A 23,132-nucleotide genomic window follows, 5' to 3' on the forward strand; every position below is an offset into this window, starting at 1 on the left:
GTGTTAGTTAAGGGATGACTTTTGCAACATCTCCAATCATCTTAATCACTGTGTTTATCTTCTAAAACAATAATTGCATCTTCCAGTGTCCATTCTTTTTAAAATTGTTCTTTTATCACTCTGTCGTCCTGCAACTTTTCCTCCTGCCCAGACTACTACTAACAGCCCAGTGCGGTCTCGGAGCAGCTCCCACACCCGCTCTCGCCGCTGCCTCACCATCCCGCTTTGATAAACGGCTCTTCGGCTCCACGCATGTTAGCTAGCCACCATGCCTCTGGTTCGGGGAGAGAGGAGAAAAAGTTAATAAAAAGCCGCAGAGGGATACTGTCCGTAGAAAACTAGCGCCGTTTTGTCTGTGGGTAAAACGTTATAATTCTATATTAACACCTCAGTAACACGTACTTATCAACAGATAGCCGTTAGCCGCTCAGCTAGCTAGCTAGCTGGCTAACGTTGCTGTTGGATTGAATTGGAACGGCTAGCTGGCTAACGGCGGCTAAGCTAGTCCGCGGCGTTCTGTGAACTACGCGGCTAGCCCGGTGAATATTGCTGTAAAATAGGCAGCCACTGTAAATACTCGAGTGGCTCGTCAGTTTTGTGGCACATAAAATGCGAGATAAATACACATTTGGCCTCTAGACCGCTGGCCAGCTCGACTGCATTAGCTGTGAAGCTAACTTGTTTGTAGTAGCTAGCTAAGGTTAGTCGTGTCTCGGTTGCTAGATGGCTGAATTGCTTTTGTTGGTCGTGAAAGTAAGAACAGGTCATCTAAACTAGACAAATATCTTGATATAGTTGTTTTTTCAGGTTGCTAGCTTAGCTAACAAAGTGCTGTTTGACGTGCCTTTTTTATTTGGCTCCGCGTAATTTAACCAAGTAAGTTGAAATGTGTGATTTATTTATAAAGCACTTGGCCTCCATGTCTTAGGACGAAGATAACTTAGTTCACTGATGTTTAGGCAACATTGAACAGTGAGTCCAATAAGTTGGCTGGCTTCCCGAAAAACTCTCCAACAGATGTTCGAAAGTCACTGCCTTATCATTTATTGCAAGCAACTAACTAGCTGGTTAATTAAATGACCTAGTGTGGGTAACCAGCTGTGGATAGTTGAGCAACGAGTCACCAGTGAAAAATTCTTCTCATTATACATAACACCCCCCTAGCTTAATTTTAGAACATGCAAAGCTGCTTTGTAAAATAATAATACTGATGCACATATCATATGAGCCCTTAATATATGAACACCAAGTTTAAATTTAACGGGAAGGGGAAAATGCATCTTCTGAGCCCAGGGTTTATGACTGTGTGTGGTCTTTATTGGTGCTGTGTTGCAGTTCGACGCGGGCTCCGTGCTGCTGTGGCAGGCATGCGGATCAGGCTGCAGGGCTCGGGCCACGCCGCCCTCCTCCTCTCCGAGCTGAACCGCTGTCGCCTGTCGCGGGTGCTTTGTGACGTGGTGCTGCAGGTGGGATGCCGCTCCTTCTCGGCACACCGGGCCGTGCTGGCCTGCGCCAGCACTCACTTCAGCAGCCTGTTCTCCCGGGCCTCCTACGGCCACGCCTCCACCCCTCCCACCTTCTCGCTGGACTTCGTCTCCGCCGCCAACTTCGAGAAGGTGCTGACGTTCATCTACACGGGCGAGATCCTGGCGGACCTCATCGAGGTCGGGGTGCTGTACGAGCTGGCGGAGAGGCTGGGCGTGCGGGAGCTGGTGCGCGCCTGCCACGCCACCTTCCCGGACATGAAGAGCTCGGACGGGGACGGAGACGGGGACGCAGGGCCGGCCGCCGCCACGGCGCCCTCAGCGTGCTCCTCCTCGGCCGCCTCCTGCTCCTCCCTCTCGTCTCCCGCCGCCCCCACTCCGGTCGCCCCCTCTCCGCTGCCTCAGAGCCGGGGCCCCAGGCTGAACCGAGCCCACGTGGCCCCGCTGTCCCACTCTCCTAAAGTGGAGGACGGTTTCCAGCTGCATCTGGGTTACGGCCCGCTGCAGGACGGCAAGCGGGTCCCGTCGGACACCCAGACGTCCCAGGCTACCGAGATCCTCCCGGGTCTTGCGCTGCAGCTCAAAACGGAGCAGGAAGAGGAGATGGTGGACGGGACAGGGGGAGAGGAGGTCCACTCGGCCATCGGCAGGGACAAACCGCCCCTCCTGGAAGCATGCTCCATTTCTGACCCGACCGCCCAGGCGGAGGGGGAGACGTGCGGCCCCTCCTCCTCCTCGGTGGATCCCCTGGACGGCCTGCAGCTCAGGGCGGTGGAGGGGGGCGTCGGCCTGGAGGCGGGTGCGGTCAAAGAGGCCGTCCTGTTTGGGGAGGACGACGACGGCGAGAAGCAGGGACTGCACGAGGGGCAGACGGACGAAGGGGACCAGTGGAGGGCGCTGGCGGGGGACATAATCGAGCTGAGCGACGACGAAGAGCATTACATCGAGGAAGAGGAGGACGACGAAGACCTGATGTGCATAGACGGTAATGGCGCCTCGGTGCACCCGGGCCAGCCCGTGCCGGCCTCGCTGCCTTGCAAGGCCTGCGGGACCCTGCTGGCGGCAGACAACGGCGTCCTGCGCGCCCACGCCGAGACGCACCTGTCGGAGACGGGCAGCTGCCATGTGTGCGGAGCCGCCTTCCCGGACCGGGCCGCCAGCGTCACGCACGCCCTCACGCACGTGGGCATCCTGCTCTTCTCCTGCGACGTCTGCGAGCTCCAGTTCTGCAGCGAGGCCAAGCTGATCCGACACCGGCGCCACTCGGCCGGCCGGGCCGTGCCCCAGCTGCCCGATGCGCTGGACAGCCCGTCTCAGGGACCCGAAGGAGAACTGCAGTGTGCCGTGTGCGCAAAATCCATTTCCAAGGATTTCAAGGTCTGCTTTCATTTGTTGTCTGCTCGGTGGCAAAAGGTCTTCATCAGCACAGTAACCAGTTGGAACCAGTTAGGATCATGCAGTAGCATAATGCTGCACCTAGCATGCTTCATTGTTTGATATTTTAGGTTGAAATGTTCTTTAGATTGTTAATGTCATTGGTAGAATTGCAGTGGCATGTATTGAGCAGCCTTATGCTGTTGAGTAATTGTTGTATTTTAATTTATATCGCTATAGTAGGTTATAATGGCTTATTTCTCTGATTGTATCACTTCATACTGTTGGCCAGTATGTCCAACTTCTGACATGTGTGTAAACGACTCTTTGCAGGTCGTGCGGGACCACGTTCACAGCCACGTGTGCTTGCGGACGTTGCGATGCGGCGTGTGTCAGTCGCCTCAGCCCTCTCGCTGTGCTCTTCTGTGGCACACCCTGACGCACCTGCTGCTCGTCCACTCCTGCCCGCAGTGCGCCTGTCCCTTCCTGGAGCGCCCCCTGCTGGACAGACACTTGGCCATGCACGCCGAGGAAGGAGAGGCGGCGAAAGAGGCCGAGGGCGGGCAGGAGGGCGGGGCGGAGGGGGCGGAGTTCCAGTGTTTCCTCTGCCCCCAGACCTTCCGCTCCGATGCCGCCTTCCATTACCACCTCAGCATGCACCCCAGCGAGTCCCACGGCGTGCAGGCGTGGCCGGGGAAGCGCAAGGCGGACCAGGCCCTGGAGTTCTCCTCCTCCTCCTCCTCCCCGCTGGAGGCCGCTGGCGGTTTGGGCAAACTGGGCAGCCTGGGTTTCAGCATGGGTCTGGGTCTGGGCCTGCCTGACAAAACGCTCCCCGGGGGGGTGCCCTTCCCGGCCGGGCCCCTGCCCAACGGCGGCTCGTCGGGCCCGGCTCCCCCGGGCCTCAAGCAGAAGTGGTACCGCTGTCGGTACTGCGGCAAGCGCTTCGCCCACTCGGGCGAGTTCACGTATCACCTGCGCATCCACACGGGGGAGAAGCCCTACCAGTGTAAGGTGTGTCTCCGCTTCTTCCGCGGCCGCTCCACCATGATCTGCCACCTGAAGACCCACGCGGGCGCCCTCATGTACCGCTGCACCGTCTGCGGCCTGTACTTCTCCACCCTCAAGATGGTCTCCTCGCACATGGAGCTCCACAAGGACCACCTGCCTCCGGACTTCAACATAGAAGAGACGTTCATGTACAACGACCACTCCAAAGAGCCTCTGCCCAGCGTGGACACCTGAACTCACACACGCGCACCTCGCGTGCCTCAACAGTTAGCCCACGGCCGCCGGCCGCCAGGCATCTGTAGACCTAGGACGTAACTCGTGTTTTAGCCGTGCGGTTTCAGAACGAAGATTTATTTTAGAGAATTGCGTGTTTGGGTTTTCGGTAGGTACTGTTATTTCATTACCACTAGGCGGCAGCGTTTAGGTATTCTGAGAAGAACGAGGGGAGAGTGTTGATCTTGAGTGTTAGTTTAGAATTACCTCTTGATATTCAGTAAAATCATCTTGTGCTCGATATAAGCTAAAAATCTGGCTATTCCTGAGTGTTACGACAGCATATTGCCTCACGGGTAGCGGTGGTAGGGCCAGTTGTGGATCATGGAGAAGCACCGATGAGCTTCGTTAGAAAAGCAGACCTGACAACGGAGCAGGGATCCCATGACAGCAGAACCCTCCTGCAGAAGGGGACTTGTTTCTAAATATTGTTATCAATATTTTTTGTATCAAAGTGCTTGTGTATCACTTAGAATTAGAAGTGTCTGTTCATGATTACTGTTTGTATGTTGAGTATAAATTGACCACAGAGTGCTCCAGCGGGTGTCATTAGTGCAAGGTTGTTTATGTATTACGGTAGGAAATTACAGATGGGAATAACAAAGTGCGTGTATTACCTGCCAACCTCACTCAGAGCGCCAGCTCCCCCGAGGTGTTGATTTAGTTCAAGATCAGCATCTTTTATTGATTGTTAAATTGCTGTTGATTGTTAAAGTTACAGAATGTTGGTATAACACAAAAAAAGTGGGTTTTTTTTGTTGGGGACGGGGTTATTTTTGGAACACTGACGATTGAAATCCTTCTAAAGATATAAAAATGAACATGTCAGTCTGATCTTAACAGTAAAGCAAATCTTTTAGCAACAATAAGTAGCATTTTTAATCAACTAAACTGCTGAGATTTAAAAAATATTTTACGGTGGAGAGGGTGAATGTGCTGGTTACATGGACGGTAATTGCAGTGTGAGGACCAGTTGCAAGTCAGTAATCTGACAAGTCGGTAATCTGACAAGCAAAACATTAACATTAAACCTGTTGCTCCTTTTAAGGGTAATTAAAGCAATAGGGTACGTGTGATTTCCACAGTACGCGGTATTTTTCTATATGTGAAAAAATGCCTTATCAGACAGATTAATATCTGCAAGTATTTATTTATTGTATTTATAGATTTTTAAGTTGCCACATTATATTTTGTAAGGAGTGTTTTCATTATGAATTAATGTGTATTGTTTTTTTTCACAACTGTATTTGTTTAGTAAGTGTTCTGAATAAAATCAAGATCACGTGCACACACAAGTATGTGAACTGTGGTGTTTCTTTTAGCTTTAGAGAACCCACCAGATCTTCAGTATCTTCTTTTTTGATACGTTCTGTCACGTCTGCCTCTGAGTTTTTTCCACAACAAACATGTTACAGCTTCTACGAACTTTTGAGGAGTCTTCTGTCAATGCACCACACACTGAAACAATATGCCGCCAACTGACATCTTACTGTTTTAATTACATGTATATAAAACATTTGTTACAATATGTACACATTCACTGGAACATCTGATCTTAATTAAAATGCCGAGAAGGTTTTGTCCAGCTGGTGGTCCTGCCGAACAGCAGTAGTTCAGAGCCACGAGGCCGGTGAGGTTTTCTAAGCTCTGCTGGAGGTGAACCTGACCCAACGGGACAAGCAGCGATGTGGGCAGACCCCAGTGCTGGCCTGGCAGGGGGTTCACCACAGCTGCTGCCACCTTCACTATCCAGAAGCAAAAATGTTTTGCTGGGCAGTGTTATTTAACAAAGGACATTACAACAAATTGTTGAGTTATAAACAGCTTATGATGCTCTCTGGCTGCCCGGATGATATTTAACACCCAGTATATGAATCTGCCTCTACTTTTTTTCTTGTTTTCTTTCTTAAATGCGAATATAGCTTCCTTTTAACTGTGGTATGTTCCTGAATGTTACTTCCTGTGGGAGACTGATGTAGGGAGGGTTCTTCCTTCCTCTGTTAAAACTACAATCAGGGATCCCTAAAGACTCCAGTCGGTCTTTAAGCTCGAGTGTTTACAAGCCAAAAAACAAACCATTAACAGGCTTAACATATTCTATAATGCTGTTTCTTACATATTTCACTGAGAAATTGTATATGAAATACAACCCCACACCTCTGTTTTGTGTTTTAGAAAAGAAAAATCGGACTTTTCACAACCAAGACAGGAGTTGAGAAGCATGACGGCCTATTTGAGTGTCCTATGGAGAAACAATGGCGATTCTTGGAAAATGAATTGCGTGAAAGACATTGTGTGAAATCTTCTTCTTATTCACAGCAGCATGTGAGGAGAAGTGTTTCCTTCCTCGGGTCTCCCAGGAGAGCATACTCTGACCTATGGGGAGTTCGCTCTCTTTAGGAGCCCAGGTCCGAGTGACTGGTGCTGGTGTTGCTGAGCGTTCGCGGCTTTCCCGTCTGCGCTCCCGCTCCATCCGCCCCGTTGGCCTGGGTGGCGTTAGCGGGCGGAGGCGCGAGGCGGGCCACCACGTCGCTGGCGAGGTTGGCGCGAAAGCTCCTGCTCAAGAAGTTATAGAGGATGGGGTTGGCGATGCAGTGGACGAGCGAGATGCCCTGCACCACGTTGAAGGAGAAGTACAGGACCTCGACGAGGTTGCAGGACAGCAGGTGCGGGACCAGGTCGTCCACCATCAGGAGGAACGCGACCAGGTGGTAGGGCAGCCAGCAGGTCACGAACACCAGCGAGTACACGTGCACCAGCCACAGGTCACGCCGGCTGCGAACCTCGGGCGAGACGCGAGCCGCCCGGGCGATGAGCGCGTTGCACGTGACGATGACGGCCGCCGGCACTACGAACTGGAAGAGGAGGCCGAGCACGGTGACGGTGATGAACCACTCGGTGTGGTACTGCTGGGGGATCATGTAGCAGCCCGGCTGGCTCCACTCCAGCAGGTCCACATGGACGTTCTCCAGCAAAGCCAACACCAGCGACAGGATCCAGACTGCGGAGCAGGCCAACCAGCGTCGCTGCCGTGGCTGTACGGGGAAGCAGAGGGGTGCGACGGTGGGCCGGGCCACCAGCAGGTACCTCTCCAGGGTCATGAGCGCCAGGAAGAAGGAGCTGCTGTAGAAGTTCATAACGTAGACCAGGTGTGTGACCTTGCACAGGAAGCGGCCCCACAGCCACGCCTGGTCCAGGCTGATCTCCAGCATGTAGAAGGGCATGACGATGACCACCATCAGGTCGGACAGGCTGATGTTGATGATGCAGAAGAGCACGCCGCTGGCTCCGTGACGCCGTCGCCAGTTCACCCACAACACCAGGATGTTCTCCGCCAGCCCCACCATAAACAGGAGCAGGTAAAGGAGGAAGAGCGCCACACGCTGCGGGTTCCTGTCTATGTCAAACGTGCAGTCGTAGAACCACAGGTCGTGGTGGTAGTCGGTAGCGTTGGGCTCGTGCGTCATGGCCTGGCGAGACGGAGGAAAAAAAAGCTTAGTGTGGGTGGGCCGTGCAAGACTCGCAAGAGATGGGAGAGAAAGAACGCAGAGATCTATACAATATGCGTAAAAGAAACAACAGGTTTGATGACCTTGAAAATCAAAGCAATCATTACTGCGCACCTGGCTTTTCTACTCTTGGACTGCAGAGATCCTCACAGTCTTCAGTTTACCCCAGATCCATCCCAATAACCCCCTTATAATGGCTGATTCACCAAATAGCAAGTGAACCAGACTTTGAAATCTCTCCCTGTATACTGCTGTTTGGCTTTCAAGCATCTTGAAAGCCCCGTTTTACATTTATTCTAACCTTCATCTAACCACATTTGTAGTAGAATGCCTGCCACCGATTTGGCTTAACAGTTCATTTTTCTTTCTAAACGGTGGTCTTGAAGAACAGAGGAAAGGACTGTGAAAGGATTCCAAGGCCTACCTTGACTGTGTTGAGTGTGCCGGTTGATAAGCTGTTATGATGGCAGACCCCTCACGGAGTTGCAGCCTGATGGAGCAGTGACCAGGTGGAGAACGGCTGGACTGGCCAATGATTCGTGCAGCTTCTGTCTTTTGCCTGCCTGGTTTGAAACCGTCCCTCTACCCCCCTCCCTCTGTCTCTCTTCCTATCTCTATGTCTCTGACTCTCCCTTTCTCTCTCCCCCTCTTTCTCTTTTCCTCTCTTTATCTCTCACTCTTTCACATGCTTTCTTAAAAGCTGCACTGCCACTCGCAGGGCAGGAAAGAGGCACATCCAGCAGGAAAAGCTCATAAATTTGGATAACAGATTTAAAACAATAAGGATCTAAGTGCGATCGTTGGCACATGGTTTACATATCCGTCAAAACCCTTTAAGAATTTGAACATGAGTGTTTATGATGACATTGTGCAAGTCCTAGAATCTGGTCTATGGAAATTAACATGTGAAGTGCGGTCATGTGTTTTCCCTCCTGTCATATTTATCGAGGACCCTACAAAAATGTCACCCAGCCACCACCATTTAAAAGTACAGTACTTATGTAAATGATTAGTTTAGATAAGTATGTGTAATTGAATCAAAATATTTGATTTAATGTAGAATTAAACTTGACAATGGATCTTGAATTGCTAGCACAGAAGTTCAGAACAGATATCTGACTACATTTGAAACATTAAAAGTATGACAATGATCAATGCAAAGCCTGCATGCGGAGATTGCAAACGTATGTAGTTAGGATCAATTTTAAAAGGGACAAACAGGTTTAATGATATACAAGTTTGCTAGAAACCATAAATTTTGTAGCTGGGCCCACCCCTGCAGACTCTGTCTGCTTTTACAGAGTAGTACCCCAAGGGTACCCAAATCCTTGGATAAACATATAGCAGGACAATGGCGGGAAATTCCAGTGGCGTAAAGGGACGCTAGGAAGCCTGACGTACATTGGCCCTCTCTAAGGAAGGTAGCCCTTTAACCCAGCCATGCCTACACCGCCTGCTCTTTCCAGCACCCGCTTCCACACCGCCTCTTAAACCGGGTGTTCTTGCCACGAGGGCACTGAACAAACGAGAACGGTACAACGTGGGTGAAGCTGGCTGCCTAGAGTAACTCGAGATGTCTGGGGGTTTTCGTCCAACTTCCTCTGCTTTTATATCAAGTAATTAGTTCATTCTTGCCGGTTACGTCACAAATATGCAGATGAGTGAATTGTTCATATTTATAACTTCATTTAGAGCAGATTTCCAGCATTGTCCACCAGCAAAATAAAACAAACCCCCCCCCCCCAAAAAAAAAAAAACACCGAGCTCTCCTCATCACTGGGACGGTTTGAACGGAAGGCATTCTGTGCGATACTGGTGACTCAGAGGTCAGCGGGAGAGCACAAGGTTGATTTGTGTTGGCCGTGGCTCCAGCTATTTACAGATGAATGTGAGGTTCACGGGTAGCAGGACGCTCTGTTCCAACCTTTCGCGAGTGGTTCGTCAGCATTTTGTTTGAGTAGCTAGGGTCCCACTTTTCTCCCTCCACTCTTCCTGCTTTCCGCACCCATTGTTACGAGCGGGCACGTCTTTTGTTGGAGCAACAGGAAAAGGCCTGTCAGCACAGCCGAGGCTTCTGGAAGAGGCGAAGAGGATCCTGTCCGTGACCCCCGACATTTGGTGGGATGGACTTTTCTGAGATCTAATAAATTCAACTGAAACTACAACAGACGCGTAAACAGTTAAAAAGAAAAAGACAACGTGGTGTTTTGTGTGTGCGCGTTCATGTTCAAAACAAGAATAAAGACTCAAAGGTTAAAGATTTGCGAGAAGGAAGCATTAGGTCTAGCTTGAAAGTCACACACAGAATTAGCCAACGGCAACAGCCCTTTAACACGACCATACGTCTCTCAACAAAAAAAACAACAAAAAACACTCAAGTCATGTTTTTGAAAATCTTTGAAAAATATATTTGGTCCAAACACTGATTTGCAATATAAATAAATGCAACAATAAGGCAAGTTTCAGCTTAGTCGCTAGGAGCCTCTAGGCTATTTTCTAGGACTACAAAATTTCTCTTCATACTTAAAGCTCAATTACATAAAATAGCTAGAAAACATTTTGAACTTCATACTTTAGGCATTTATATAAGATCCAACATTCAAAATATTGCTTTTTGTCTCCCCCCCCCACCCCCCAAACACCTAAAGCAAAGTCTAGTCCAAATGCTAACGAATTACATTTGTTAACAATCACACAGCCAGGCAGCTTGAGAGCTAAGCTGCTAAAAGCAGTGTGCTACAAAATTCTGTCGTTCTGTTCACACTGATAATACACTGAAGCTTCCCCTCTCCATTCAAACAGAGAGAGAGAGAGAGAGAGAGAGAGAGAGCGAAGAGAGAGAGAGAGAGAGAGAGAGAGAGAGAGAGAGAGAGAGAGGTGGGGAGGGGGAATTTGCTTGAGCTTACATGAGAGGTGGGGTTAGTGTGTAGAACTGCTACAGGTTTGGAGTCACATCTCTTCAGATGACTATGTAGTAGTGTCCCCATTATACTTAATGAAATATGATACTACTGATATCATAGGATGATTTCAGTCTCACCTTACCTTAATTACCAATAAATATGTACATAACTTATGCAGCAATGATCGAAATGTTAAAGCTCATCTTAAAATTTCTTGTTTAGAAAGTATGCTTATGTAATCATGGCAGTTTTTGTAAATATATATACAAAACAATTAGACATTTTTAAATTGAGTATCAGGTGAACAAGTCCTTTTCATGATGGGCCCTGGCGTGTCACGCTACGCAAATATATTGGAGATGAAGTCACGGAATCGTTTCGCATATTGTTCAGGATGAACAGTGGATATCTCTGCCCCAGCCTGGAAAAAAGGAGGATTTCAGCTAAATCCACATTTCCGCAAATGTTGTATATTAGGGTGTAAACGGGCAAGCAGAATCGTAATTCGGATACAATTCCTGCCGTTGAATGGTTCCTGTTGGCGACTCACCCCGTGTTTGACGGTTTTGGCAGCATGTGCCGCTTTCTTCTTGGTGTCGTACTGTGTCAACACATCTATTAGGCCCATGAAGTACACCTCCCTTTGTGGTGCTCCTGGAAGCCAGCAAGAAACAATCGACTTAGTGTTCATTCTGTCCACAAAATACAGCCATAAGACATCAGCATATCATTCGCGTCCCTCCTAAAACGTCTCAAAAAATAAAACAAAACACTATTTTACGAGAGGGAGCCATGACTACGCAGCACTTCAACAATGCCGAAATCCACTTCCTCTCACCAACCTGGAGCACTTTTGACGGCGTACACGTCCACGTAGGGCTCGAACTCGCCAGGACCCAGTGGCTTAAAGGAGTTCATGTAGCCGGCGATGCCCTCGGGGGACGTGCCGAAGGAGCCCACCTGTGGGGCAGGGGTCAAGCCGTTCTCCGTCTCCCCTTCGTCCTCGCCACCCGGCTCCTCTGCCTCCTCTTCGTCACGCTCCGCCCGAGCAATGTCATGGATACCAAGCAGTAGGCTGTAGTCCATGATCTTCAGCTTCACCAAGAACTACAATACCCAGACATCACCAGACACGCAGCAAATGGGAGAGTATAATATAATTTTTTTAATGTATTGATGTTCTCCAGAATTGTACATCCACTGAAAACTTAGTTAACGCGATACACACAGGCTAGACGTTCAAAATGTATTTTTCACAACTCCACACATCAAGTTACTCTAATAAACACACAATGTACAGTATGTTACTTCATTTCCACAAGCGGTAGATTCGAAATAAAAGCCAAGAGATTGATTTCAGGTTTGTAATTATGCCTTAAACATTTACATACACTTTGTTAATACCAAGTGGCTCTGCCTTTTAATTGCTAAACTTTAATCAAGTGCAAAGCCTTCCACGAGCTTCTCAGGACTTTGCCTGGATTTTGGTCAGTTCCTCCTGACAGAACTGGTGTAACAAACAGTGCTTTGTTCAGACGCCTATTTTCAGTTCACTCAACAATTTTCTATGCTATTCAGGCCGAGGTTTAGTGATGACCAGTTCGGTACTTTTATGGTGTTGTCTTTTCCATTATCACATCTTTGGAGTTATGCTGAAGAGTTACCCAGTCCAAGCCCAACTTTTACCCTTCTGGCTGATTTACTGAGGTTTGCTTCAGTACATCTAGACATTCTGGCCCTGTGTTTTCAAACATTCACCGTTCCAGCAAGCTCCCAGGATTCAGTGGAGATGATGATCTTTGGCTAAAAATCATTTTCCCCACAAACATTATGGCCAAACAGTTGAACCGTTTCACACTACCAAAGAAAATTCTTCAGAAGTCTAGTTCTTCATGCTTCATCATCTTTAAACTCAAAGACTCTCTTAATGGAGGATGCAGATTCTTTGGTACCTAATGCCTCCAATTCCTTCATCAGTTCCTTTGCTGGTGCTGTGGTATTGAGCTTTTTTATTATTTTATTTATTAAGTGTTTGTACAGATGCTCATGGTTGCTTCAATTGTTTGCAAACTGTAGGTAACACAGAACCAGACATGTGGTCAACAACAGCTGCTTGGACACCCTTATGGAATCACCGACTCCAAGGGTCTGGCTCTAAACATAGTCACAGATGCACTGCATTACAGGATTTTTTTGCAATCCTCCAGATCTTTAATAAGACCAATGTTCAAACTATATGCAACGGTTTAAATTATCTTCCATTTTACCTCCACATCCCGGTTAAGCTTCTCCATAAACTTCTCTTTGTCATCCTCAGTCACATACACCTTCTGCATATTGTTCCTAAAATCCATGTCCTTAAAGGTGGGCAACTCCTTCACCTGTCGTTACCAAAGAGGCAAGGAATTACAGCATGATCAAACACGTTCTGTGAAACATACCGTAGCCCATTAAATAATGAATCACAGCAGGAAGAAGAGAACCGTCATACCTTCTCCTTATCACTGGCCTCACGAGACACCAAAGAACCCTGCATAAAACCAAAAAGTTTAAACATTTAAGTTTCAGGAACCTGCTTCTGGTCACTGGCAAACTCACGCTTTGCCATGAACAGGCAGTCATGAGTCTTCCTAAAATGTCAGCTTTGTTGAACAGAACACCCTCTTGTGGCTATTCACCACAGCCACAAAGAGAAGCAGCTGCAATGCAGTAAAAACACTACAGTGGCCCAACCTTCCGTACCGTCTTATTTTACCGCTGGATTGAGCCTGATCATTCTGAGATCTGCCCTCTGCATCACATTAGAAGCCGATCATCTCCACCAAACCTCCTCACCTTAAGGTCGTACTTCCTATGCACGACCAGCCGGTGGCTAAACATGTTCCTCATGACGATGATGTAGGTGTCCTCGCTCTCCACGCTCACACGGTACATGCCCAGGAACTGGGGCAGGAGGGTGCTGCCATGACACTTCACTATGTGCTGCAAGAGAATGGAAATGGCCGTCAGTGGCTGTATGTCACGACCAATCAGGAGCTGCCACCTGTCACCTGGGCAGGACAGTCAACACCACCCATAGCATCCTCAGCTCGAAGATACACCCGATTCAGAGCAAAGAAGACAAACATACACTAGACTCTGCGAAGCACTGTCTAATATTTGTTTGGTATGATTTTTTTTTTTTTAACGACTCCCAAGATTTGAAGCTTGGAACGGTTACAAGCTTGTGTGTTATAATGCTGTGAATGAACTTACATGGGTAATGCAATGTTTTAGACACACAATATAACAAGTCCATATACCTCATAATTGTCAAAACAAGGTTACAGCCACCTCAGAGATTAATACATTACAAAGTGAAGTTTTTTCAATGCCTGTGTGTTCAATTGCTGTGTGGGTTAAGATGATGGGTTATTCTTCAACAGTACTGCGTAACCTATTCATTCATGTTACCGTGAACCTTCTCTAAGTTTTCAACAGTTTAAAAAGGAGCAGACCCATAATTCTGAAACACGCATGCTGTGATGTGGGGCGGGAGGACCAAAACAAACCCATGCAGCGTGCAAGTCCAAACGCCTGCTTGTGATGGGACAAACATGCGGAACTTTGCACAGATTCCTGGGTGTGTGCGATTCTGTGCCCCCGGGGACCTGTGCAGAGCTGGAAGCTCACCAGTGGACCAGCCATTCTGATAAAGGTCTGATTGTTCGGGCCGTGGTACAGTCAGGCACAGCCCACCCCCACATCTCCCAGGACGTGCCAGAGCTCTGAACAACCATCCATCTCATCCTTGCTCAGACTCTCTCCACTGTACAGCTACACAGTGGGGTAAGACCACAGCGATACTGTGGCTGGGTTAATTTAACTACACCCACATCTTCCACACACTAACGCACTGTGATTCAGCATTCTTCAACATCAGCATTTATACTACCCAATATAACACATTTGTGTTACATTAGAGGAGACTATAGTAAGCTGACAGAAAGGCCTGTATCAGTATAGGGGTCATTGCAAAGAAACAGTCTGGCTGATGTCCAACACAGGTAACGCACAACATGTGTCCTATATTTCCTTATTGGAGGTCAGATGCAGGATAAAAATAGATGAACGGTCAATTTAGGCACAAGTGAGTTTCAAGTTACAGGCTCCTGTTTAGTGTGTAAAAACAGGAGCAGATTTCTAGTAGATATCTAGAAAACAAAAGGTGTGAACAAAACCACAAGTATTTCAATATAAATGGACATAAAATAATTTCCACATGTTAACCTTGTCAGTAATGTGTGTGATCAACATGCTTGCTAGCAAAGGGGGGGATTCTGACCTCAGCAACAAATGAGAGAGATGAACGCTCAAAACCACACAAAACAAAAACAGCGTAATATCAACCTCTCAATAATACAAACCTGTTATTTAATATTAACACTTGTCATTGCCACAAAATCCATTTATGGATCTAGCCGATTTTAAAGGGCTATTGATTGGGTGTGGCTGTACAGAAACCTCCCCCACGTGGATGCTGACGACAGCAGATCGGAGGTAGCAGCACACGTACCTGGTGATACTCGGACAAGATGCTGTGCATGTCGGCTACGTCCTCACTGGAGATCTGCTTCACCACCAGCGTCCGGTCATACGAGGTAAAGAGGAGACCCTCCCCCTGCCCCTCCCCCTTTGCTGGAGGACTACGGGTCAGAGAGACCTACGGGATCAATCAATCACACACACACACACACACACACACACACACACACACACACACACACACACACACACACACACACACACACACACTCAGTTTCACAGGGATTGAACAATTAAACATTTTTAAAGCATTAGTAACTGGACAGATTGCATTACAAGTGAACTCAGCATGGATGATCGCAGTCTACAGTCAATCACATCGTATTCAAGTACAGCCCTTACAGAAAAAGCATTAGAATCCCCAGTCGTACCTGGTAGTCCTGATCCTCAATGCCAAATCGCTCTCGCAGGTTCCTAAAGACCTGGGGGCAATACTCTTTGAATTTGAAATGCCCAGGAAGATTCTCTCTGTAAGGAGAAAGTCTGGTCACTTCATTTGTACCCCAATTTGTAGTTGTTACTAGCAGACACTAGTGAATCTACATGATTTTTTTATAGCGATGAATTTCCAAGCGAAGGTTGTAGCTCCATTTATTCTACGATCTCAAGTCGATTAATCTGAGCTCAGCATGACTACCAGGATTCAAACAAAAAACAGTTATCAGCTCTTCAATAAAATGGTCGTCACCAATGCCTACCAACATGATGAGTGATTCACAGATACAACACGGCTGAGATGAACTTCCTGTCACTTTCAAATGCCGTGGGGGGCTCTTACTTGTTAAAGAGATGGTTGTTGACTTTGATTTTTGTGTTGGCTTTAAAGTCATCAGGAAGTAGCATAACCGGAACAGGGACCTGGTTCAGATCATTTATCTGAAGAGAGAAAGACACGTGTACGTAGAGTCACGGCTTAGATATTCAAATACACAGTTGCATTGGTAGTAACGGTGAGGGCCTTTTATGGAAAACAGCACAACAAAACGGAGAGCACGACGAACACCGATGTAGTGATGTAGCACCAGTTGTCCATTTGGGATGCATGTTAATCCAACAGTTAGAAGTGGAACTACACAGACAGCTGTGGATGTGCAGCAGACGTGTGGGAGACTCAGCCTGCTCCACCGTGCGTGTGAAATGTGGGTCAACTTCATGCTCATGAGGCCTTTCAAGCATCTAACGGTATATTTAAGAGCGAGTGGTCCGCGTACGGTCCAGATCAGCAGTTCCGACACCGTTAATGTCAATAGGAGACGCGGTGATGCTGCTAGCTGTTAGCCCACAAAATGGGGAGTTGTCTTAGGAAGTTAGGGGGAAAAACACACACAACACGGACCTACCGAGTGATTTACACCCCACATAAAGACGCTGAGCACCGGATCGCTGGCCCGGAAGACCTTCACCTTCTGCTGGACGAAGTGTTTCTTCTTGGTTTTGGTTTTCGGGGCCAGCATGACCATGGGGATGGAGGCGCTGCTGGGGTTGCTGAGGGCCGCCATCACGCAGCTCGGGCTGGGCGCGCGGAGGGTGGTGGCGCGCGGCTCTTTCCTGCTCGTTCGCCTCAGCTGTCAATCAACGGTCGAACAAAACGAGCGCACGAATCGTTGGGTTGTTTTTTTTGTTTTTTTTTTTTTTGGGTTATTATCGTCGCCGCTTTCCAAGTCTTCGCGCCTGCTTCTTCGCTGAACGGTCGGAGATTTCGACAGTACACAAATGTACCCAAACACCCCTCTCCCATTCCAGGGGGAGTTAAAATGTTGTATGACAGCTCAGTGAGAAAATCGCCGAGAATGTCTTCGGTTAGTTCACCTGAGGCATCGTCACGTGACTGCTAGATTGACAGGCATGGGAGGCCAATGAGAAGCGTCGTGCTCGGCCACGTGATTGACACGTAGGCGGGAACTTGTAGGCAGTTCAATTCACTTGTGTACTAGAAAGTGAAGGCGGAAACAGCTAGTGTGTCCTACACTACAACTGGGTGTTTTCAGTGACAAACATTCACAAATATATAATAAAAGCCAACGAAAGTATATATAATTTGATATGACCAGCGTCTGTCTATCAAAGTTTGTAAAATGTTTGTAAAATGCAGATTTTTAAACATCCTATTATGTGCAGTGACATGGACTTGGCATTATTGTAAAAATGAGTTATGGTCTGTCTTTTCTCGCATAACCTGTATTTGACAGGTAAACGGATGCTTTTGGTAAATCACTGTTTTGTGTTAGCTTGGAAACAGTTGTATCCTTGGTCTGGTGCTTGTACAAACCCAAATGTAACTCATTGGCGTTCATACATTACAGTAAAACAACAGTAAAATAGTTTAATGTTGTTATTAGGTAATCCAACAATGAGGAAAACCCGCAGTATATGAATTCAGTATTCTTTAGTAGCACATTATTACTGACATCATGCTTACATTTGCTTACAGGAATAATGGCTGGCTGGTTATACAGTTTTATTAAAATTATTTTTTAAATAGTTGCAGAAAACATCTGGTTGATCGCACACTGTTGAAGTGTCACTGGTTATCATGTATGTAGATCTGTGATTTGTTTTGAATGTGAATTGGTCATATAGAGCATACATTTGCAGGAAGTGTCACAAAAAAATGTATTTTAAATAATTTAATAATCATTTTAATCTTTCTTTTTCCAAAAATAATTTTAATCTTTCTTTTCAACCGGTTTTAGTGATCTTGAGGTACACAGTATATAGGCAACTCACATTTAGATCCTTTCTGTTAGAGACTCCAAAATTAATTATAGTACATTCTCATTTACAACATTGACATGTTTGTGTTTTTCTCCATATTGTTTCATTTTATTTATTTATTCCCTCTTAGACGTCTTGCACTTTTTTTCAAAATCTCATTCGCAAGGACCCGGAACTACTGGCACATACACTGATACAACAAAATAAGTGAATTAGGGGTTGTTTTGAGCACTGTCATATTTGTTTTCTCTGTGCATTCACAAGTTATAAAATATCACCAGAAATTGAAATGAAAATCTAGAAATGAGGCATTTGAACAGAATATGAAGTGATTTAAATCAAGCATTATCATAGTACATTTCAATTTTGAATATTCAACATAAATAGTAAACATCATAGAATAATGTAATAATGAAAAAAAAACTTACAGCAGCACAATATATCTGAAGGGTGTATTTAAATATGTTTTTGTTTTGTTTTTCATAAATGTGACATTAAAGTATGGCGTTCATTTTTTTCATGAAATAAAATACGTTCTGTGTCTTGACAATGAAAAAATGCTGACAATATAAAAATACATGGCATTGTAGATCATTAAATAAAATTTATATATAAAATATCATATTGAAGTATATAAAAATATGCCTTCTCAGAAATAGTAACAGCCATCAGCTTTTAAGAATCTGTCACCCCACGGCATTATATACCACAAATAAATGCAATTATGTACAAACAATCTGCTATGTATATCAGCGGTCAGTGTCACTTTGACACAAAAGAAAGGAGTGAAAGCATTCCTAAACCATGTGCACACAGGAGATATCGTGTCGATGCGATTACATGACAACAAGTACAGTTCAAAAGTATGCATGTCTTCAAGGAAATATAGTAATACTCCAGAATAAATTAGATGGAAAGGTATATTTTCTTGTCATATGTCTAGTCAGTGTATCTTTGGAGAGAGGGAGAAGGGATGGTGGGGAAGGATAAACACAAAATGTCAACTGCACCGTAACGGGCCAAAGAGAAAGACACAGGACGCAGGCAGTGATTGCTATCTTGAAAAAAAGTGACTCTACTATTGGGCCAGGGACTGAACTCTCAGCTTGAAGTGACCTAGTTTATTACAAACAGGAATGATGGAGCAGTTATTGGCTTTGTGCTTGTGTTGTCCATGTGTGACCCAAATGACTGAGGAGGTTTATGGCAGTGACATGAATCTTCGGTGATTTGTTCCTCCTGTGAAGTGGTCTATCCCTGGAGTCTCCTGGCCAGGCAGTGTCTAGCACAAGCTAATTGTCATCCCCTCTCTCTAGACGTCTCTCCTCTTCCTCGCGTTCCTCCTGGCTCAGAGTTGTGAGACCGCGTGCCGCCCTCACTCGCCGTCGCACGGTAAGGCACCGTCTTCGCCAGTGCGGGGCAGCACGGTGGTGCCGAGCTCGTCCACGCACCAGCAGTGACCACGCTGCATGCCTTTGGAGGAACGACACTGAAGGACACAGGGACGGAAAACTTATAACCACAATGCACCATACTGTCCCTGAATTTGTTGAAACGAGGTACAACTGCACGTTAGGGTGACCTTTTTCACAGTTAAACGATGAAATGACTTTTAACCCTGGTGTTTCTCCATTATGGTGCCCTGTATATTTTTAGGAAGGGTCACCTCTCTTTCACTAAACAGAAGTCATCAAGTAACACGGTTGCTAATTTACCTTCAGCTCATTTGTCCCCCAGCCACAGTGTACTGGGAAATGATGACTTAATTTCCCCAAACGGACTTTAGTGTGAGAAAGTGAAGGACTCTCTGAAGCCCATGTGAGGCTGAAGCCCCTGTGTCTACCTGCTTTTTCCTGTAGAAGCCACGTGTGTCACAGTTGGGGATGTAGATGTCACGGTCAGACTGGAAGACAGTGGGCTCGAGTCCCCGCAGCACACCGTTGAGAAGCTTCCGGCATGGGGCCTGGGGAGGAAATGAAAATGCCAGGGGGTGGGGTTTGGGAGGGGGGGTGGTGGAGAGAAGCGTGGTGGTGGGGGGGTAAGAAGTCACACGCCAAACTTCACGCATGCCTCCCTGATCAAGAATGCGGATAAGGACGGCTTGGGTATCGCTGTGAAGGGTATGATGGTGTGATCCATATCGTGTGCACTGCAGAGCCTGTCATAGGCTGCTCACATACATTGTTACTGCTGAGTTTGGTCAAGGTTTCTGGGTAAAGCAGCTGTTTCTGTTTTGCTGATAACAGGGGTCATATTAACCGTAAAATACATCAAGCTGTGATGATTCATGGAAAACGCAAGGCTCTCAGTCACTGGCAAAGAGCTGAAGTGCTCCTGCCCTGCTCAGTCAGCACCACTATTTGCAATGTTCATGTGACACTAGGGGACATTTTAATAGGTGAGTGGCTTGGGCAGGAGGAGACAGCCCATACAAACATGAGTAGTCACAGATGAACGGGTGGAAAACAGAATCAACAGTGATATGCCTGAGCTTTTCTGCTAGTTACATAGGAAATGAGAAGACCAACCTTGTCTATTTCACCACTGTGTGAAGGATGTGGGCCTGGAAATACAACAAGATAACAGTGAATCATATGTAATTTCAAGTTCAGGTAATGCATGTAAATGTGAACCACAGAGTGCGGATTATTTTTCACTGTTTGCATGTTGACATTATAGTGAATACACACTTCAGATTAATGTTAATTAACACTTCAGATTATTATCCCATTCTCAGACATTTTATTTCTTTTGTCGTAACCGCAGTAACTCTTCATGATCAGTAGATGGAGGTGTCTGCTATATGAATCAGCACCATCAGAGTGTTGGTGACACTGACATATACTCCAGAGAACACGCACACATATACTCCAGAGAACACGCACACATATACTCCAGAGAACACATGCACCTTTCTTTCTTTTTCTTTTTGTCTCTTTGACTTGAATTTCAGTCTTCTCACTCGAACAAGCACTTCTGCGTCCCCATGTAAGTACACACGTACGCTCACAGTGGACACACCATCACTTACCTTACAGACACACTAACAACCGCACGCACACACACACACACGCTCCTAGATGTGTATACATACACAATGACAGCAAATGATCCGTTAACCGTCCACACAAATAAACCAAGCGAAAGCCTCAAGTCCCAGAAATGCTTCCACACCGCAGAGGTATTTATTGCCGTTGCATGCACACCCGCAGCTATTCCCAGCGTTTTATGCGCCTGCCCTTCGTCCACTAACATTTTTGTCATCCTGCCGGCCCCGTGATACTGACACTGCAGCATACTGACCGAGGCGAGCTCTCGCCAGCACATCCCTGGAAGCTGAAACACGAGCTGACGATATTTGCTGGAGCACTTGAGGCAGATTACGCCTGTCACTCTCTACCCGGCAGGATGATACAGCAAAGGAGAGTGGGGCTGCACCAACGTGCTCTCTCTCTCTCTCATCCTCTATCTCCCTCTCTCTTTCTTTCTCTCTCTCTCTCTCTCTCTCTTTCCCTGTCTCTCTTCCTCGTCCTTCCCTGGCAAAGCAACCCGTGGTGCTCTGGTAGCGTTTTGTTGCGAGGCGGGCAGGTGCCTGAGGTCTTACCTGCAAGGTGGGGTCTCTCCGTGGGACTTGCCCTGCTGTGCTTGGTGCAGAAGCCCCTGCCCTGCAGCAGTGCCTGGAGGGGGCTGTGCTCGCGTGGCAGGGGCATGCAGCGGAGGCCCTTGGCACAGCTGAGGGTGTACACCCCACAGGGCTCCCCCAGAGCCAGGATGGCCGTGCTCCCCGAGGCCCCTGCCGCGTGCTCCCGCGAGGCCCGGCCCATGGGGTCCTTGCAGGATGAGCAGACCTTGTGGGGGGCCAAGCGGGTGGCCAGAGTCCAGCTTCCACAGTGGGTGATGAGCAACAGGACGACTGCCGTTAAGTTCGAGAGGGAAGGCATCTTGCGGTCCGGTCTCAGGTTGTCCATGCTCCCTCTCCTGTCGTACGTGGCTGATGCTATTTCTGGAGGTCCGTTTCTCCTTGTTTCCCCCCCCCGCCTGTCCGTTTTCTTTGCCTGTTCCGTAGCTTTGCTTGGTGCTCAGCCTGCTCGGTCGCACCGTGGCCAGGAGTCCCACCGCAGTGCCAGAGGATACGATCTGAGAACGAGGGAGAGACGCAGCAGCTTTTAAAGATCTGAAAGGCGGTGATAGAGAGAGCGAGAGGGAGAGAGCACAGTTATGACACCTTCAGGGGCTGGGACTGAGAGAGAGAGAGAGAGAGAGAGAGAGAGAGAGAAAGAATAAGAGAGAAAGAGAGAGAGAAAGAATAAGAGACAGGGTGAGAGAGAGGAAGAGAAAGAAGAAGATAGAGCAAGAGAAAGACATAATGAGAAAGGGAAGGAGGGAGAGAGAGAAAGAGAGAAAGAATTAGAGGGCGAGAGAGAGGAAGAGAAAGAGGGAGAGAGAGCAAGAGAAAGACATAATGAGAAAGGGAAGGAGGGAGGGAAAGAGAGAGAGAGAGAGATTATTTTTCCTTTCAGAAATGATCAAGCTGTGTTCCAGCTTTTCTTCACCCAGTACTGGACCTGAGAACTCTTCTCTGCCCAAAATACTTAGTCAATTTATGTTAAGCAAGTCAAAAACCATTCAAATATGTACTTTCTCTGCATCTTACATGAAAATGTCAGGCTAGTCTGGCAATGTTTGCCATGGTAACACAATAAGGAACTGGACTTGGTTTCCACAGTCCTTCTCTTGTTATGAGTTTACCCACTAGGATTGTGTGTTCAGGGTACATTTAGTACAGATCACCCAAAGATGCTAAATGTTGTACTTCTAAGTACTGTACAATGTAAATACATTAATATGTACTGTAAATACATTACAGTCATATTGCAGTTAAAGAAAAACTGTTATTCGAACTGAATGTGCACTAAAATTTAAAACCAATCACTTGAGTGTTAGAATAATTCAGTAATTAATGTGGCACTAAATTACTGTTTGATCCATTCAACAAATCGAGACTTGCATGTGTATTGAGTACAGAAAACTCCAGTACTAAACATACTTGCCAGGGTTTTCCAGTTTTTAGTTTGGTTCAGTTATCTCTCCAGTTCAAAATCTTTATTGGTAACTATAGTTTATATAATAGGATCATCTAGGATGTTTATGGTTGGATGCACAAGTTTGGGCTACAGCTGAGCAATAAGGTAGTGTGTAAAGTACTGCTTTATGATAAAAATAACCAAACGTGTCACACTAAGAGATTGTTAGCGAGAATGCCGAAGACAGGTGTGAGTTAG

General features: G+C 46.9%; 4 protein-coding genes across 5 annotated transcripts; 1 reads left to right on the plus strand and 3 right to left on the minus strand.

Annotated features, from left to right (window-relative positions):
* The first annotated feature begins 135 nt into the window (after nt 1-135).
* zbtb39 (zinc finger and BTB domain containing 39) lies at nt 136-5,428 on the plus strand. 2 transcript variants are annotated; one of them, XM_076984106.1, is made up of 3 exons: nt 136-355; nt 1,336-2,861; nt 3,192-5,428. In XM_076984106.1, exons 2-3 carry the CDS (start codon nt 1,368-1,370, stop codon nt 4,098-4,100), a joined length of 2,403 nt encoding a protein of 800 aa, XP_076840221.1. In that variant the 5' UTR covers nt 136-355; nt 1,336-1,367; the 3' UTR covers nt 4,101-5,428. The 2 variants fall into 2 exon arrangements, with proteins under 2 accessions (XP_076840221.1, XP_076840223.1); XM_076984108.1 differs by lacking the exon at nt 136-355 and adding an exon at nt 379-876.
* A 190-nt stretch (nt 5,429-5,618) lies between these two features.
* On the minus strand, nt 5,619-8,265 carry ackr5 (atypical chemokine receptor 5). Its single transcript, XM_076984110.1, has 2 exons — nt 8,073-8,265; nt 5,619-7,609 (listed from the first exon to the last, which is right to left on the minus strand). The coding sequence occupies exon 2, from the start codon at nt 7,604-7,606 to the stop codon at nt 6,536-6,538; it is 1,071 nt and encodes a 356-aa protein (XP_076840225.1). The 5' UTR covers nt 7,607-7,609; nt 8,073-8,265; the 3' UTR covers nt 5,619-6,535.
* Nucleotides 8,266-10,032: 1,767 nt separating this feature from the next.
* On the minus strand, nt 10,033-16,968 carry pip4k2ca (phosphatidylinositol-5-phosphate 4-kinase, type II, gamma a). The gene is made up of 10 exons (XM_076984109.1): nt 16,476-16,968; nt 15,914-16,011; nt 15,507-15,603; nt 15,107-15,253; nt 13,387-13,533; nt 13,043-13,081; nt 12,819-12,932; nt 11,394-11,658; nt 11,102-11,205; nt 10,033-10,972 (listed from the first exon to the last, which is right to left on the minus strand). Exons 1-10 carry the CDS (start codon nt 16,632-16,634, stop codon nt 10,892-10,894), a joined length of 1,251 nt encoding a protein of 416 aa, XP_076840224.1. The 5' UTR covers nt 16,635-16,968; the 3' UTR covers nt 10,033-10,891.
* Nucleotides 16,969-18,290: 1,322 nt separating this feature from the next.
* On the minus strand, nt 18,291-22,193 carry igfbp6b (insulin-like growth factor binding protein 6b). Its single transcript, XM_076984112.1, has 4 exons — nt 21,455-22,193; nt 20,379-20,413; nt 19,694-19,813; nt 18,291-19,339 (listed from the first exon to the last, which is right to left on the minus strand). Exons 1-4 carry the CDS (start codon nt 21,816-21,818, stop codon nt 19,226-19,228), a joined length of 633 nt encoding a protein of 210 aa, XP_076840227.1. The 5' UTR covers nt 21,819-22,193; the 3' UTR covers nt 18,291-19,225.
* Nucleotides 22,194-23,132: the final 939 nt, after the last annotated feature.

This window comes from Brachyhypopomus gauderio, chromosome 21 (assembly GCF_052324685.1).
Source record: "Brachyhypopomus gauderio isolate BG-103 chromosome 21, BGAUD_0.2, whole genome shotgun sequence".
Classification (NCBI taxonomy): domain Eukaryota; kingdom Metazoa; phylum Chordata; class Actinopteri; order Gymnotiformes; family Hypopomidae; genus Brachyhypopomus; species Brachyhypopomus gauderio.

What these genes read in the sequence shown, in the direction of transcription:
- ackr5 (XM_076984110.1), bottom strand. Translation starts at nt 7,606, where the DNA reads ATGACGCACGAGCCCAACGCTACCGACTACCACCACGACCTGTGGTTC.
- zbtb39 (XM_076984106.1), top strand. Translation starts at nt 1,368, where the DNA reads ATGCGGATCAGGCTGCAGGGCTCGGGCCACGCCGCCCTCCTCCTCTCC. An exon ending in CCATTTCCAAGGATTTCAAG is followed by an intron (nt 2,862 to 3,191) that starts GTCTGCTTTCAT and finishes GACTCTTTGCAG; the next exon opens with GTCGTGCGGGACCACGTTCA.
- pip4k2ca (XM_076984109.1), bottom strand. Translation starts at nt 16,634, where the DNA reads ATGGCGGCCCTCAGCAACCCCAGCAGCGCCTCCATCCCCATGGTCATG. An exon ending in TTGAGGATCAGGACTACCAG is followed by an intron (nt 15,254 to 15,506) that starts GTACGACTGGGG and finishes TTGATCCCGTAG; the next exon opens with GTCTCTCTGACCCGTAGTCC. An exon ending in AGGCCAGTGATAAGGAGAAG is followed by an intron (nt 12,933 to 13,042) that starts GTATGACGGTTC and finishes TGGTAACGACAG; the next exon opens with GTGAAGGAGTTGCCCACCTT.
- igfbp6b (XM_076984112.1), bottom strand. Translation starts at nt 21,818, where the DNA reads ATGGACAACCTGAGACCGGACCGCAAGATGCCTTCCCTCTCGAACTTA. An exon ending in ACAGTGGTGAAATAGACAAG is followed by an intron (nt 19,814 to 20,378) that starts GTTGGTCTTCTC and finishes TTTCCTCCCCAG; the next exon opens with GCCCCATGCCGGAAGCTTCT. An exon ending in GCTTCTACAGGAAAAAGCAG is followed by an intron (nt 19,340 to 19,693) that starts GTAGACACAGGG and finishes TGTGTCCTTCAG; the next exon opens with TGTCGTTCCTCCAAAGGCAT.